General features: G+C 42.2%; 2 protein-coding genes across 12 annotated transcripts in view; both read right to left on the bottom strand.

The window, feature by feature from the left end:
* Window positions 1-264: 264 nt before the first annotated feature.
* On the bottom strand, window positions 265-3,338 carry LOC130603502 (urokinase plasminogen activator surface receptor-like). The gene is made up of 3 exons (XM_057417326.1): window positions 2,802-3,338; window positions 1,893-2,009; window positions 265-1,193 (listed from the first exon to the last, which is right to left on the bottom strand). The coding sequence occupies exons 1-3, from the start codon at window positions 2,854-2,856 to the stop codon at window positions 988-990; spliced, it is 378 nt and encodes a 125-aa protein (XP_057273309.1). The 5' UTR covers window positions 2,857-3,338; the 3' UTR covers window positions 265-987.
* Window positions 3,339-3,457: 119 nt separating this feature from the next.
* Window positions 3,458-16,789, bottom strand: part of TACC2 (transforming acidic coiled-coil containing protein 2) — a 128,198-nt gene continuing 114,866 nt past the window's right edge. For all 11 annotated transcript variants that reach the window (XM_057417278.1, XM_057417268.1, XM_057417273.1 and 8 more), the window contains 5 exons: window positions 13,393-13,436; window positions 7,202-7,362; window positions 6,218-6,324; window positions 4,791-4,911; window positions 3,458-4,019 (listed from right to left, as the gene is read on the bottom strand). In XM_057417278.1, coding sequence (XP_057273261.1) covers window positions 3,954-4,019; window positions 4,791-4,911; window positions 6,218-6,324; window positions 7,202-7,362; window positions 13,393-13,436 — 499 coding nt within the window. In that variant the 3' untranslated portion in view covers window positions 3,458-3,953. The remainder of the gene's footprint in view (window positions 4,020-4,790; window positions 4,912-6,217; window positions 6,325-7,201; window positions 7,363-13,392; window positions 13,437-16,789) is intronic.

Here is a 16,789-nt window from a genome sequence, read left to right on the forward strand (position 1 = left end):
TGGAAGGTTCCCCGAAGAGGAACAAGTACAGTGAAGCAAGGACAGTTTGGTCCAGGTGACAGGCAACAGCTAAGGCAGGCTGGAGTTACGCTCTACGTGGAGGTTTCACCGATTGCACCTGAAGAAGTTCTCTAGAGTTTGCAGCCTTCATAACACCTCTGTGAACGCGCAGGATTCTATGACACACTGAATTTTCAAAGAATTGTACCCCCAAAAAAGTCACAACACAAAAACTAGGAAAAAACCCTACTTAGCCACGGATTTTGGGAGTTCCTTAAACTTGACAACTAAATATTTCCCCAAATGGACACCTAAAACTAGAACTCGAAAGACCACCTCTACTTCAATTACACCGGCTGGACTTTAGCCAGTCCTGTGCATGTTTGGTGTCAGAGGTAAGACCAGATCATTACTTTTTGACATTAAAATCTACAAATTTCATTCATCTGCTTGTCTGTCTCCCTGAGTTTTGAATGAAAGGAGGTACCACTCTGCTCTCCAGCATCACAGAGCCAAGCCCCTGCTAAGTGCTATCACATTGTGTGGCATGTCACTTCTAGTTTTGCCTTTTCAACATTACTTCAGAGGACCACCTGCCTACTAGCTAGTGATGCACTTTGTGCTGGAAGATTTTAGCTTGTTTTGAATGTCTGCCAACAGTAAACAGCATTTGGAAGATTTTTGCCCTACTACAAGGCTACTTGCAGCTAAGATTTCTCCTTCCCTAAAGAGTAGGAAAATGTGAGATATTCACAGAATCAACCCCTTACTTTCAACAAGAAGAGGGCAGTGTTTCTTACATATAGAAGACATTTAGCAGATGGAGCAACTTTTATCTGGACATCTGTCAGGTCTGCCTACTGCTTTTTGCCTACTGAGAAACGGACATGGAGTAACATGGAATACATGGAGTAAGCAATTCGGAAATATAATCATTCCTTTCTAAGAAGGCAGACTTGTTGCTTCAGGATACTCTTTCCCCCCACCTCATGTCAGCTTCAACAATGGGTGCCACAGCAATGTGAAGATGAGGAGAGGGAAGTAGCCCATGGAGGTGGTGACCCTTGAAGCCAGGCTCCTTGCATTGCAGTTGTTCGAGTAGCAGCACTGAACGCTCACTCCAGGTGCTTTGGATCCATCCCTCTTTGCCCGTTCGCAGAAGGATCTGAACGAACAGGACTTCATAATGCCACCTAGAACAGAGACACAGTGAACCAAAAGGACCTTCATGGTCACGATCACCCACTCTCTGCACCCCCTCAGCAGGAACCTGATCATCCAACACCGAGCAACAATATTAGGTTTGGCCATTCCTTAGAAGTAAATTAATACCGTTGCATCAGTTTACAGCACACTAACCAGCTCTCACTTAAGTTAAATAACTGTAAGTTATCTTAGATGCAACTGCTGCAGCTTAAATATACTTGAATGTGCTCAAGTGCAGTGCCTCATTAGTTTCTTTTCCTTCCTGATTTCCAGGCAAGTCCTTTAACTTATAAAGTCCTTATAAACAACAGATTTAAGTAAGAAGTGAGTAATACTTAAACTGCTTTTTTACAGCTTTCACGTAGTGTGGCTACAGCTCATCGTGGCACATCATACTCGGTGGGATTTTGTATCAGATTTCTGCTAAACCAATAAAATTATGGATTGAGATTTATTAATAGGGTTTCATAGAATCCTAGAATGGTTTGAGTTGGAAGGGACCTTAAAGCTCATTCAGTTCCAGTTCCCTGATACCGGCAGGGACACATTCCGCTAGAGCAGGTTGTTTAGTTAAGAGAAACATTTCTCTGTGTTTTTTCTCCTTAGATTACTATAAACTCTTCCCTTTCCAACACTTGATTGCTTATTTCTACTATGAAATATGTAATGAGTCTGAACCGACTTACTTGCTTGTCCTCTAATGACCGCGCACGCATCTGAATGCCCTGGACATTGCTGAGTTCCTTGTCTGTTACACTCTTCATCACTAGAACCTACACAGGTGTAACACTGCAGTGCTTCACCTGGCATTAAGGAGAAAAAGACCACTTTTAACAGTAGGGTTTACAGTTTGCAGAATGTATTTTAAATTATAAGCTATACAGTCTTCCTAATTTTGTATGCATAATATGGAAAAAGTTGCAAAAAGGTTTAAAAAAATATAAAGAATTGCAAATTCTATTAATATTTCTTTTTGATAAGTGGTCTAGATACTGATTTTAAATATTAAAATAAAATTAACCATATATTACTTAGTTGTTACAATTCAAATAACCATCCACACCTTCCTGTAACATCTTTAGAGCAGAGGCCACTGTAACAAGTTGGAGCATCATGTTTTTCCTCCCTCCTTCATGATCTTTGGTCCACAGTACCATAAAATAGGACATTTTAAACACAAATAAATATAACTATGATCCAGATTTCATTTCCTCCTAAAGTATGAGTTCAGCTGGAAGGCACACTGCACTTTAAGTTTTGCTTTTGCTTAAACATTACAACCGTAACACAAACCTCTTTCTTTCCTTGGTTCCAACTACACGGTTGTTTCAAAGACAAGCATGAATTTGAAATCCCTTTCAAATACCATACTTGCAACTTGCAGAGCAGAAGGCACACTTGCTATTGTTGACATAGATGCTGATGTTTATAATTCACAGCAGAGGTGATATTCTGAGCTGCTAACCACATCCACAAACTAATCTCAAACCAAACAAAGCCAGGAGAGAAAGCCCAGAACAGCAAAGAGGCTCAGCCATGCCTGAAGTAGGAAATGAAAAAGAACTAAGGGAGGAAAGAAAAGGGAGTTGACTTACTTTTGAGTACAAAAAGGGAGATGACAAGACCCAGGCTGAAGACTGTCCACATCATGGAAATGCAAGAGATGCACCATTAAGCAAAGAAAGCAGTTTGTTTGCTATTAAAGCCTTAATGCTTCTCTTACATACCTAATCCTCTGCAGAGGATAACTTACAGGATAAAGAGGTGTCCAAGAATGCTACTTATCGAGCTTATTCTGGTTGTACTGCTAAGCACACGTACTTCATCTCCACAAACCCGGTAGGCAAGTGCTTCCAGGGGCAGGAAGAAGAAAATGCATCCACCTTTCAGTGACTGATGTGCTTAAAAACCACTGTTCCACCACCACGTGTCACTGCCTTTGACTTGTGCAAAGAGCCTCGTCACATCTCCCTATGGGATTTGCTGGATCAAGGTCAGAGCATTAAACATTTTGGAGGATTAAGCCTGTGCTTGAGACCTGAGTGGTCCAAATCTAGTGCATACATATATACATTTATAGAGACAGCAAGATATAGGCACAGATATGTGCACATAAGTGGTATAACCTCATGCCCCACGGAGTGCTCCAAGTAGTGAGTGACCCCCAAGGTGCTTTCTGCAAAGGAATTCATTAGTAAGAGCTGCACCAGAAGTAACCGATTGAAGTCCATAAACCAGAACCATTCTCATCTTCAACTTTCAACGAAAAAATTTATTTACAATAGAGAATTTCATTTCAGTGACATGCATTTCCTTTTTTTTTCTTCCATTTTTCATTTTATTTTACAAATCAGCAAATGCAGATAAAGTTTATGCTCCTTAAGGCAAGAGTCCCCATGCAAGTAATACATGTTTATATTAAATCCAAAAGACATCCAACATGGGAACTCATGTACAAAGGGAAGGCTAGGATCAGCAATTTGTAATTAGAGAACTTGACAATCTCCCTGATACAGGAACTTTGAGATCAACTTGCTATGAATTATACTATGAAAATGCAAACAATAGCAAGAAATTCTGATAGTCATCTGAGTACTGCATACAATTAAATCAACTTTATTTAGAAAGAAAATACAGTAGTGCATACGAAAAAGTGAAAATATAACCTGTCCACATAAATGTATGGACATCAGTGTGCCAATGGTCATATTGCACTCAATATTGAAGTCCAGAAATTTGGTTAGAAGTTAGCTTTTCCCCATTTTGGCAATCAGTTCATCACAAATCTTTGTTAATTCTTCTATCTCTTTATTCTGGAAAACAAAAGGCATTAGTAAGTGTTATGAAAAATATCGTTGCATTAAGATTAGGTTTTGTTTTAATTATCCAAACTTTGGGAAAAGTTGGGACAATGAAGTTTTCTCCAGTACTGAATATCTCTACATATGTGTGTGTATACACATGCACATATAAACACATTATGTGTGCATATATATATATGCTTCTCTACATGTACAGATATTCTGTATTGATTATCTTATAGATATTCAGTACAGAATATCTATGCATATAAGCATACATATGTATAGATCTATACATATAGAGATATATATATGCATATGTAGTACAGATGCCTATACTTCATTTAAATACTATTATTACCTTATTTCCACATACAGCTCCTCTGACTTCAATAACAACTTAGCTCTAGAGCAGACAGCTTTATAGAAGTCACTCCTAGCTCATGATAATAATACATAGTGTAAATGTGTCTCTAGGTTGCACTTCTACAGCATTACTTTCACCCTGTTTTCCAAGGGCTCTAAGCAAGTACAAGCTGTACCGTACTGAAAGCAAGCTCCTTTGCTGTGCCAGAGAACAGGAGATATAAACAGGGATTTCCTATACCCTTTTTTGCCTTAAGCTGTACAGATCTATGTATCTGACCATTTTGTCTGTGTTAACAGTGGAGGCACATAAGTCAGCACTGAAATTACGGTGTTTACTTAATCACAAAATTAAGTGAATTACACTTAATTACATCCCATTGACTTCTGTATTAAAAGAGCTGAATGGCTGCTTACCTTTTGTTCCAGTGTTCTTTCCAATGCGTCCACTTTGAGCTGCTCTTTACGAAGGCTGGCCTGGTACGCTGCCTGCTCTTGCTGAGCCTTGCCTCTCACTTGTGCAATTTCAGCATTGGCTCTAGAAAAAACAGAGGTTTGTGTCATGTCAGGCTCTCTACAAGGAAGGAGAGGAGGTACCAAAGGATGGACCACGTCTTAACAGATGCATGTCTTTGAAAGTATTGAGAGACTTGTCCCTAGAGGCTTTTCATGGCTTTTCTTAATGTGTGTGTCATTCCCTTCAGCCTTATTTCAGATGTCTGTGTTCAGGTGACAAATATCACTTAAGTAGAAGTATTTTATGGCAGCTTCTAAACATGATTACTAGAACTAGACTCGCTAGTCTAATTCTAGACTAGTCTAGACTGGACTAGACCTGCTAGACTAGACTGGGACAACAGCTGGAAAGCAAAACCAAGTTTTACTTTGTTTTAGGCACCGATCAATCCTAGTGACATTTTGGAAGCATCTTTTGGGTCTAGGGGACTGTATGGAATTCCTATAAATGCTTAACTGGCCATTACATGGAAGCCTATAGATAGAGATCAACCAGAGCTGCCTCTTTCTGGCACTATTCTCTCTCTCTGCGTGATTATTCCTCATCACCCTCTGCCCAAGTCAGGCTGATCCAGCTCAGATAACTGATGTTACTGGGTAGAGACTAATTCTGCACTGAAAGGGCTGAGGTGCACTTACATGTTCTGTTCTGCTGATTGATGCAGGGGCACTAATACAGCACAGGGGCAATAGCAAATCTCTGGGGGCAGGAATACGGGCTGCAGGTGCGAGCATCTGAGCACAGCCCTTCACAGCTGCAGAAACCTAGCTAATGGGTTCCATCTCCATCTTCCCTGGAAAATGGAATCATAGAATAGTTAGGGTTGGAAAGAACCTTAAGATCATCCAGTTCCAACCCCCCTGCCATGGGCAGGGACACCTCACACTAAACCATGGCACCCAAGGCTCTGTCCAACCTGGCCTTGAACACCGCCAGAGATGGAGCATTCACAACCTCCCTGGGCAACCCATTCCAGTGCCTCACCACCCTTACAGTAAAGAACTTCTTCCTTATATCCAATCTAAACTTCCCCTGTTTAAGTTTGAACCCATTACCCCTGTCCTATCACTACAGTCCCTATATAAATAAGTTAAAGAAACATGAAGACATTTGATAAAGATAGAAATTTAAGGTGCTCTGTATGATGAGGAGCAGCTAGAAACACCAGCACATCACAGGAATCCTCATTATGGTGTTTCATTCCACCCTTCATCCCATAGCAGCCTGTGCTCTGTGTACTGAAGGAGCAGGTTTGGGATGCAAGGTCCAGCCGCAAGAATACTCCTGCAGCATGAACTCCAGAAGAGAGATGTGTACAGTTCCTTACCTGTCCAGTTTTTCCTCTGCGTGAATTTTGAGTGCTTGATACCTCTGCTCTTCCTTCTTTACTCGTGACAAATACTCCTGCGCACATTTCTTTAACACTTCTTCATTCTAAAATGAGAAGATTACATTCAATGTAATGTAAGACAAGAGGCTGAAGTGGAGGACAGGCACCTACCTGCGGGAGTTACACTCAGATATTTTAAGGGCTGCAGTCTAACACTGACACCCACCATGGAACATCTCTCTGATGCACTATTACACAGCCAAAAAGCTTTACAACTCTGTTTGCATTGATACATGGCTGCAGTCCTTCATCGGAGGATAATGTTATATCACACACTTTAGACATAACCTCTGCCTGAGGAATTCACATCTGAGGTTTGAACAGAATGCTCAGACCAGAAGCCAGCCCTGACATGGGCTCAAGTCATAGAATCCCAGACTGATTTGGGTTTGAAAGGACCTTAAAGCTCCTCCAGCTCCAACCCCTGCCACAGACAGGGACCCCTTCCACTAGAGCAGCTTGCTCCAAGCCCCTGTGTCCAACCTGGCCTTGAACACTGCCAGGGATGGGGCAGCCACAGCTTCTCTGGGCACCCTGTGCCAGCGCCTCAGCACCCTCACAGGGAAGAGCTTCTGCCTAAGAGCTCATCTCAGTCTCCCCTCTGGCAGGTTAAAGCCATTCCCCTTGGCCTGTCCCTATGTACCCTTGTCAAAAGCCCCTCTCCAGATTATGCGTCACCTACTGCAATCACAATGTCACAGATGGAAGCAAGTTGCTCCTGTGGAAAATCTCTATTTCTAAAGCTGATCCAAAGGGAAAACACAAATGAGCAGTCACGTTCTCCCTTCCGCAGCACAATGCCTTCTAATGTGCATCAGATTCAACTGGAAACAAAGTCCTGCCTTCTGTTAAGCAGAACTGGTACACGCAGGACCCTGCTCCATGTTGCTCATTGAAGGAGGGGACTTTAACAGGACTCACCTTCCGAAACCCCTCCAATACTTCTTTCATTTTCTCGTATCTCCTGAAAAGATCTGCCAGGGATTTCTCCACTGAGTTCAGATCTGCCAACGCTTGTTCCTTCTCCACTATCAGCTGCTGGACAGTGTGATGGGAGACAGATTTCTCTCTCTGTTCATCCTCTGTTAGAAAGAAGAGAGGGGGAGAGAAAACAGTCATCTTCAGAAGGATAATAGTAGTAAAAGAACACTGATTTCACTATCATCTATAGCTTCAACTCTACCGTGCTCTATGTTGTGGATTAGTAAGTTTGGAGGATCCAAATAAAAGTCACTTTTATAAAAACCACACAATCCTGTTTTGGAAAAAGGCTGCTAAATACATTATAGCTAAATATTTTGATGGTGGGGAAAAATGTGACTATAAGTCTGTACTGTTGATTTACTGCACTCTGAACTCTGCTGCTCCCATGAAAAAGGCTGATGCTGGATTTCCCTCACTGGCCTGAAGATGCACTAGCTGAAGGAAGAGACATTTATGCATATTACTAGCACTGGTAATAAATTATGGGCCGTTGCTGATAGGTGCTTGTCATCTCCTGGCATCTCTCCTAATCTTCACAAACAAGGCACTTCGTTTAATGGAATTCAACTCCAATTCTTCCCTTGGAAAAACAGTGTTTTGCAAACTCTCATTTTGTAATGAGAGCAGGTGGCAGGAAGGAAATCTAACACTAGACAGAATTCCCAAGTTCTGGTCTGCAGAAAGCATCTTCCAAGCCTCTCCTGTGTACGGTTAAATTTGAGGCAGGGACAGAGGCAGGGACAGTATATTACCATTTTCCTTTGTGATGGAAACTAAAATAAGTTCTCCCATGTAAAAATCACAGGGCATTTCAGAGGCTACAACTGTTCATTCAGGCCTTTATAGGTTGGAATATAAAGAACTAAACAAGAGTTTATGTTCTTATTTGAATAGAAATCTTAATCTGAGTTAAGTATTTCACGGTGCTGCTCAGCTCTGAAATCTCAGAGTTGATAATGTCAATTCCCAAACTGAGATTAATCTCTTCCTTTTGCATATTTACCCCTTTTAGACACCTTTTTTCCTAGCCTAACCGATCCCAGAGCAGTGGCAATGCTCACGTTGGCCATGTTCTGTGCTCCTCTGCACACTCTCCACAGCATCTTGCTTGGCTAGAGCCTGACCTGAGGTTATTTTGCTCTCTGTGGCATAGGAGACCAAAAGGACCATAGCAGCTCTCAGGGTGCACTGAGTCTGCAGCACTGGAAATCACCTTTATTTTACTGGTGAACAAACACCTTGAACAGACAAACCCAGAGCCCTCTAATACCGCATCACTTTGATAACATTCAACATTTCATAGTAAATTAACATTCTTTTCTATTTTGCTTCCTTCGAGGCACCCTGTGAGCAACTATAATGTCAAAATTAAGGTATTCTCAAGGAAAAATGAGAAAACCATTTGTCATCCTTTCATTCTAAACCTGAGAAGTCATCCCCTTGTGTGTTCCAGCACACGATGTGGTTAATCACACACTCTAGCTTAATTCCCAAACACTTCCCGGCAGGATCCTGCCCTCTGGCAAAACCTCTGCTGTCACAGCTCCGTGCAGGAGGGATCCGTTTGCATGATCACGTAATGTACTTAAACGCTTTTAACGTCACAGCTTCCCTTTTTCTGCTGTCTGTGGTATTTTAGCAGCTTCCTTCTTTTTTGTTTCCACACGTCCATGACTCCCTCAGAACTACCAAGCTCTTCCTGTCCCTCCCAGTGCATCCTTCTCACTCCTCAAATACTCATCCCAGCCCCACTTCCACATGGGAATTAGGGGCGGGTAGCATCCAACGCTCCCTTTTTCCTCTCCCTTTCACTACATCCTAAAGGTGTCCATGGAGAGAGCTGAGGCCCTTATTAAACCTTAAGGAGAAAACTGGAATTTATACTGGGGACATATAAATTGAAAAGAAGGAAACTTTCATATAAATTGGAAGTTTCCAGTGAGCCTCAGGGAAGAGGCATCTGATAATCGCAGTTAAGAAACATTTAAACCCAAAGTGGTTAAATACTACAGAAAACATCTGGCTGGATGGGGACAGGAAAATCTATGTGATATTTTCTAAGCTATAGTTTAGCTTTAATGAGAACACTGCTTAGTGGAGCGGCGCTGATTAGATTCTGCCAGTCAAATCTTAGTTAAGCAGTTACAGATACTTCTTTATAAAGATATTTACGAGGTTATGTGATTAAAATAGTTCAATTCAACAGCTTTGACATCTGCAACACACACTGTCCACGGCTCACCAACGATAACAACAGGATGCTCAGGACTAACACTATCCAAACTGACAGAATCAGAGCACCGCCGCAGCAGATCCGCTTTCAGGCTCAGCTCAGAATTACTTACATTACTTAATGGGAATGAAGCAAACAGAGAACAAAAGCAAAAGAAAGGAAAAATGCCAAATGCAGGTGTGAAAGTTGGTGAAAAGCTTTACTTACCAGGCTTGCCTGTTTTGTTTTTGCAAGCAAATAGCAAGAAGCAACAAAAACGGAAGCAAAACAGAAAATCAGGAATTGTTAGGAAAGCAGAAGGTAATGCAACAATTTGTAATGCACAAAGCATAACATCTGTTTGCTTTTCATAATGAGAATTTAATTATATATTTCAATATACAAGGAGAAGGACACATTTTTAACAGGAAAAAAAAAAACACCCCAACATTACAAATCCATCAAGGAAAGGGATTTTGGAAGAGAACTGTGACTGGTGTGTGTAGCGTGGGGTGCAGTGAACATTGGGGTTCCACAGGCTCTGCTCCATGGGGCTGTGAGTGCCACGCAGCAGTGAGGGCGAAACTCGGGCAACAGTCAGCAAAGCAGTAGCACAAGCAGCAGCAGCCTGGAAAGCCTGTTCTTTTTAATCCCCAATCAGGAGTAGAAACAAGAACGTGTTGGGGGTTGAGGCAGTGTAAGAAAAAAAGGAAAAACAGTGAAAGCACCAGTACAAAACTCTGCAAAGAGCCACTAACAGGGGTGTATACACCGACAGCTTGCAAGCGCTGGCTGTAGAGAGAGTGGCACCAAACTAATTGCATAGGCTAAATCGGGTAATACGGGGTTCTATAGGTATATGACAGCAAATACTAGACCTCCCACGGCCCTTGAAATCAAAGGGAAATGGTCTGCAATGCATACTTTCAGTGCCTTTTTAGGCAAACATACACAATGGTATCACAATAATTACCTTTTAGCAGGCTTCTAATACCTAAAGGGGCTGCAGGAAACCTGGAGAGGGGCTTGGGACAAGGGCCTGTAGGGACAGGCCAAGGGGAATGGCTTTAACCTGCCAGAGGGGAGACTGAGATGAGCTCTTAGGCAGAAGCTCTTCCCTGTGAGGGTGCTGAGGCGCTGGCACAGGGTGCCCAGAGAAGCTGTGGCTGCCCCATCCCTGGCAGTGTTCAAGGCCAGGTTGGACACAGGGGCTTGGAGCAAGCTGCTCTAGTGGAAGGGGTCCCTGCCCGTGGCAGGGGTTGGAGCTGGATGAGCTTTAAGGTCCCTTCCAACACAAACCAGTCTGGGATTCTATATATTGTTAATATGGAATATTTTTAATAGCCATTACATATACCCATGGCAACCTATCAACCACCCTGAATATTCATTAAAGGGCTCTGTGAAATGGGTTCACTCTGTAATGCCCTCCTAACAGGGCTGTAGAAACAGCTCAGGAGGGTTAAACGAACATATAAATAAACAGCACAAGCATTTCTTTTGTTAAAATGCATATTTGCTTTAGCAGGAAGGCATTATTGTGATAATAGTTCAGTGAATATATGCAAATAGCACACAGACAATCACTGTCCTCTGCAACTGGCATTTGGATGAACAAATCCCTTTAGCAGAAGGGACAGTAATTTACAACAAATGAGAGGAGAAAGTGGGACAACTGGATCAAAAGTTTACATTAAATGCAGGGAGAAGAGGCCTCACATTTAATGTAGAATTTGCATATGGCTCTAATTAACACATGCTTTCTGTGTCACTAGTGTTGCTTCAGTTCCTTTGCAAATGGGCAGCAAATCACGTTATTTATAGCCATAGCTCTTAAAACCTTGCCCTAGCTCATTTGAAAGGCTCTGACTGATAGTCTGAATTTGAAGTTTAAAGATTTTTCTATTGCCTTATTGATCAATGCCCCAATGTTTTAATTATCTTTGATTTCTTTGCACCAAGAGGAAACGGTAACGGTCGAATTTACTATGTATGCCTTGGCCTTAGGACCCCTAATCTACACCTTCTTGTGACACTGTGTCCTTACAACCTGATTATTTTCTTTTTAATCTGTTTCTCAAACCCAGATTTTGAATTGTTATCAAAACCCCTTCTTATGCTATATGCATATGCTTGGGAAAAAAGGACAGCTCCTATGTTTGCCCATACGAATGGCCAGCCTCAGGGATGAAGCCATAGCAGCACACATTGAGTGTAAACCAAAACGAGTTAAGTTCTTTGCATACTCTGGACACTCCTACTTTAACACTTGCATGATGAGAACGACAGACACTACGTCAGAAGGCAGGCAAGCTGGCTCAGTTGTACATACAGAAAGCAGCAGAGGCATAACACCATAAAGAATGAAGCCAGGCATGTTATCATTATACACCATACATTACTATGATTATTGGTATTGCTGCTATTATCATTATTAAATTGTTTTATTCATTTATTTATAGACCCATTTTCCCCTTCACTTAAAAGGGGACTGGGATGTCTACCATCATCCGAGAGATGCAGGAATGCAACAAAAGCACCAGATATTAAACTACTTTCCCCCCTTTCTTTATATAAATATAAGTAAATGTGCTACAAACATAAATACAACTCAAGTATTAGCTAAAGAAAAAAAAAAAACCAATTTAAAAGAAACAACAAATTTGGGGGTCACATTGTACTGACTGCAGATGAGGGGCCCACCAAATCTAAAAGGGGCAAACCAATAGGGTACACTGACAGCTGTAATAAAGATCCTTCCTGTTCAAAAGCTTTCAGCAGATGCAGGTATGCCCGTTGTGCTCCTGGCATATTGTACCCTCGGTGACAGCTCTCTCAGGGGGAATAGCAGGAATAATTTCTTTCTGTTTCCCAATAAACACAGTGCAAACAGGCTGCATTCCTCACGCTCCCTGCCCATGGATGTAATTCACTTTTCTCCTGCATCTCACAGCTCAGGTTTAACTCCGAGGAGCCTCCCAATGGCTTTTACTATTTCACAGCTCTTTGCTGCCTTACTCGAGCTTGCCCAGATGAGCTCAGTCCTGCTTTCTCCTCGGCCACTGCTTCTTTTCCTGCTTTCCCCATCAATTTTGGCCATAGAGAACCCATGACCCCACTCAGCTGGGAGACAGCTCGAGCTGAAGCAGCACAGGGCAGCACAAGCCACTGGCGCTTTCCATAGCCAGGCTAAGGAAAAGAGCTTTGGAAATCTTATGAGGCAGCTTTAAAATCACATCCCAGTGGCCAGACTTCCTGTGCCAAGGAAGCACGAGTCCTGCAACAGCTGGTTTTGAAATGCTGCTTCATGTAGTGTTTTTATTGGTGGGGTATGCTGTTAACAAAGGTGTTTTCTAATTATTGTGAGGCCAAATATGTCATAAAATAGACCTTAAAGGAGACCTCTATGTCAGTAAGTAAGTAAGGAGGTAGATTGGCCTTTCATAATCTCTCAACTGGGATTTGAGTTAATCTAGGTTTTGGTTTGACCAATGCACTTAGCACAGATAATCCTGGTTGTTGTAAAGAGCTAAGTTTGGTATCTCCCATTAAACAGCCAGGATGACTAAAGTGTTTTTAGGTCATTGACAGTCTCTCCCCGAGATACCCATGAATTCCGGGTAAAGCATTTGTAATGTTTCCTATGGGACTGTTTGCTTTGATGCAGAAGAGAAAACCCTGACCTTTCTGTATTACCTGGACTGCCTCGGGGCCTACTTTCTGTAAAACAAAGCCCTGGCTTTCCATCACAGCCTGGCAGCACACACTGGTGTCCTCAGATGCATTCCCAATTCCCAGCAGCATTGGCAGACGTAGCCAGCGTCAGAATGAAGCCCACAGACTTGAACCACATCTCTAGGCTCTCTTCAGAAAATCAGAGTGGAGGACAGCAGAAAATCAGAGCAGAAACACCTACCTATCATCTGAGCAATCGTCTTCTCGTATTCTGAAACTATTTTCCTGTAAGAGGGAAAAAACCAAAAAGCTTTTGGCAAACATCACAGAATTCATAAACATCACAGAACACCATAATTGCTAATGTTTACTTAGAAAATAATGCTACTCAGGAACTGAACTACAGCATTTTAAGAGGAGCATATAAAAGTTGGACTTTAATACCTGAATAACAAATAAAACTGACAGTTCAAACATTGCACCTGATTTTTAATTCTCCATGTAAATCAATACAGCTCGGGGCAGAATAAGCGATTGCTTTGAAACAAATCGCGTTACTTGAAGCATGCCCGTTACCAATCATGGCTTTGATATAAACATAAGCACACTGGTCTAACCCAAGAGTTGCAGAGTCTGAGTTTTCCATCACTCTCTCCCCACTTCCCCATGTTTGTGTTTGCTTATTTCAAAAGTAAATGTTAACCAAAGTTATAATCTGTAGCAAGTAAACCCAACAGAAATATAACTGGACCTCATCCAAAATATATCTAATCTTCCACTCTCCAAAAGTAACTACACGATCCATTAGCACTTCAAAGAACAAGACCAAAATACCCAATTATGTAGCACAAAATCCATCGTGTCCTAGTTCCCAAATGTGTTTTTGAAACAGAAGTGGCAAAATGTAACTTTTAAGACTATTTTATTTCACTACTCACGGTAGGCTTTGAATTCCCTTCTTGAAAAGAGGTTAGCCAAAATAAGCAGATTAAATGTGATTTAGAAAGATGATCCATCCCTTCCCAGAGCCAAATAAAGCTAATGAAATGGGACTAGCTTGATCTGTGCTTTGATTCATGAGCCACACAGGACTGTCTATGAAAAACAAAATTACCCCACACTTCATCAGAAGTGGATATTCAAAATAGCTCACTGGTATTTGAATACGTCTCTTTTGAAGCCTTAGCTTGCTTTCACTTGCTCCATTTTAGAGAACTTGGTGAGGTTACAGAAAGGATGTGGGAAAATGCTGAGAGACAAAAGTCAGTAAGGAAAGGAGAAACCTGTGGAGCTCCAGGATAACTAATGCAGTAACTCCAGCACTGCACGAATATGAACCACAATCAAGAGTCAAGAAACCCCCTGAGAAGGGCACTTGACCCAAAGGTCAGTAGGGTATTACTTCCCCTGCTTCTGTAGAACACTCAGCAGAGCAAGGGCTTTACACCTGCACATCCCCTGACCTTGCTCAGGCTTCAGGTAGAAACCATTTCTGGTCCTGGGGCAAGAACCCATCTCCGCACAGCTACAGCCATTGCCTCCACTGGGATCTGCTTGGATGCTGTTTTCCCTGCTGTTGGTCCTGTTGTTGCAACTTGCTTTTTTTTTTTTTTTTTTATTTTTTACCATAAATGATACTTTTGAGAGCAAAGATAGCTGCAAGGGTCTTCCCCTAAAAGGTAGGGATTGGTTTCATGTCCAAAGAGGATTACCTCAAAAGCCTGCTGTAAGCAACAAGGTTTTTAAAGCCATGTCATATCCTTGTAACACCAGACACTTTTAGGATGCTTTATCATCTTAGAAAATGAAGCCAAGGACTCAGGGCAATGAACATGACATTAAACACTTTCATGACTACAGCACTTCCCAGCCTAGACTGCACTATGGCAGTCAGCATTATCTCTTTCTAGCTTCTCATAGCCCAAGTCCTTCTCCCCAGGACTGCTGCATCTAGTCTCCCTCAGCCTGTATTTGTGCTTGGAACTGCCCCAACTCAGGGCAGGACGTTGCACTTGGTCTTGTTGATCTTCATGACACCCACACAGGCCCACCCCTCCAGCCTGTCCGGGTCCCTCTGGGTGGTATTGCTTCCCTCCTGCCTGTCGACAGCAACCACACAGCTTGGTGGTGTTGGCAAACTTGCTGAGTGTGCACTTAATTCAACACCAGCCCCTGAGGGACACCACTCGTTACTGGTCTCCACTTGGACGGTGAGCCACTGACCACAACTCTTGGAGTGCCACCATGCAGGCAATTCTTTATCCACCAGGTGGACCATCTATCAACTTCATATTTCTCCAATTTAGAGACAAGGATGTCATGCAGGACAACGTTGAACGCTTTGCACAAGTCCAGATAAATCCCTTCACTCCTTGCTTATCATTCTGTGATACCTAATGGCTACATCTCTAATTGCCCACATGTGGACAGTTTCAACATTTAATCTTCCAAGAGAAATCCTTCTTTATGCACACATGCATATTTTAGCATTTTGTGACAGTATTAGGGTTTTTTTCACCCATGTGTTCCAGGGATGCACCTGTGGGAAATTTGGCTTAGATAATCTGTTTTTTTTTCCAAATCAAATGTTATGGATGGTGTAGACACGCAAGCAAATTGCTATGAGGAAGAGGAAGGTACACATCTACATTGTGCCAGCCACTCGTGTCAGCCCCTGCTCTCCTTTCACTAAGGAATAAGCAACCTCTGTCAGTGCCCACTGACAGCCAGGAGACGCGTGCACCCAGAGAACAGACCAAATACTGCACTCGAGTGTGTAGTGAGCGCTAAGACATTCCTTACACAGCTCCTAATGTTGTTCATTCCTTGTTTTGCTTCCTCGGTTTGAGTGCTTGCAGCAGCTCCTTTCCGCTTTGCCTCATTATTCATTTGAGGGCAATGCCAGCGTTTTGTTTTCTTGCCCAAACCAGAGCACAAGACAGGAGAGAGCTCAGCAGGGTGCTGAGATGCTTTCTGAAAGAACTAAAGCCCTTGCCTTCTGCAGATGCTTCTCTTAAGTTCTGGCTCCAAGCCCTGTGCTGCACTATTCAAACCTGCCATGTGCCACTCTTGGCATCCATGCTGGCGTTCGCTGAGTTCTGCACCACAGCTCCCTTTTACCCTTACTCCCAGAGGGCAGTTTTCCTAGATATAAGCAGGAATTACATATGCAGGTCATCACTTGGCACGGCTCATTTGCTTTAGCTTTAAACCTCCAAGTTATTAAATTTTAGGTGCTAGAAGCGATGTTGAAGAAAATTCTGTCTCGGAAGCAATTGCAGACATTATTACTGAAAAGAAGGATGCTAAAATACTGTGACAGTTTCCTTTTATTTATGAGTTAAGGAGGGGATGGCTTTTCTGTTTGTCTAAAAGTAGGAAATAATAGGCTTTAAAGACCCCGTGAAATACCTTTATACATTCTCTTTTGCAAGTGATAATTTTCTCTGATTCCCATTGATGAGCAGATCAAGCTCATTGGTAAAATGAGCAAAATCCAAGGTAACTATTGCTTAACTAAAATCAAGCTTTGTATGTGCAGGAACTGAAAAATGAACTCAGTTCAAAGAAAAGGATGCAGAATCTCCTTGAAAGTCAAGGCTTGGATGCCAGTGCGGTTCCTTTGCAAGAAATGGTTT

Source organism: Pezoporus wallicus, unplaced genomic scaffold (genome assembly GCF_028554395.1).
Source record: "Pezoporus wallicus isolate ANWC-B61680 ecotype Strahan unplaced genomic scaffold, APGP_CSIRO_Pwel_v1 contig_8188, whole genome shotgun sequence".
Lineage (NCBI taxonomy): Eukaryota > Metazoa > Chordata > Aves > Psittaciformes > Psittacidae > Pezoporus > Pezoporus wallicus.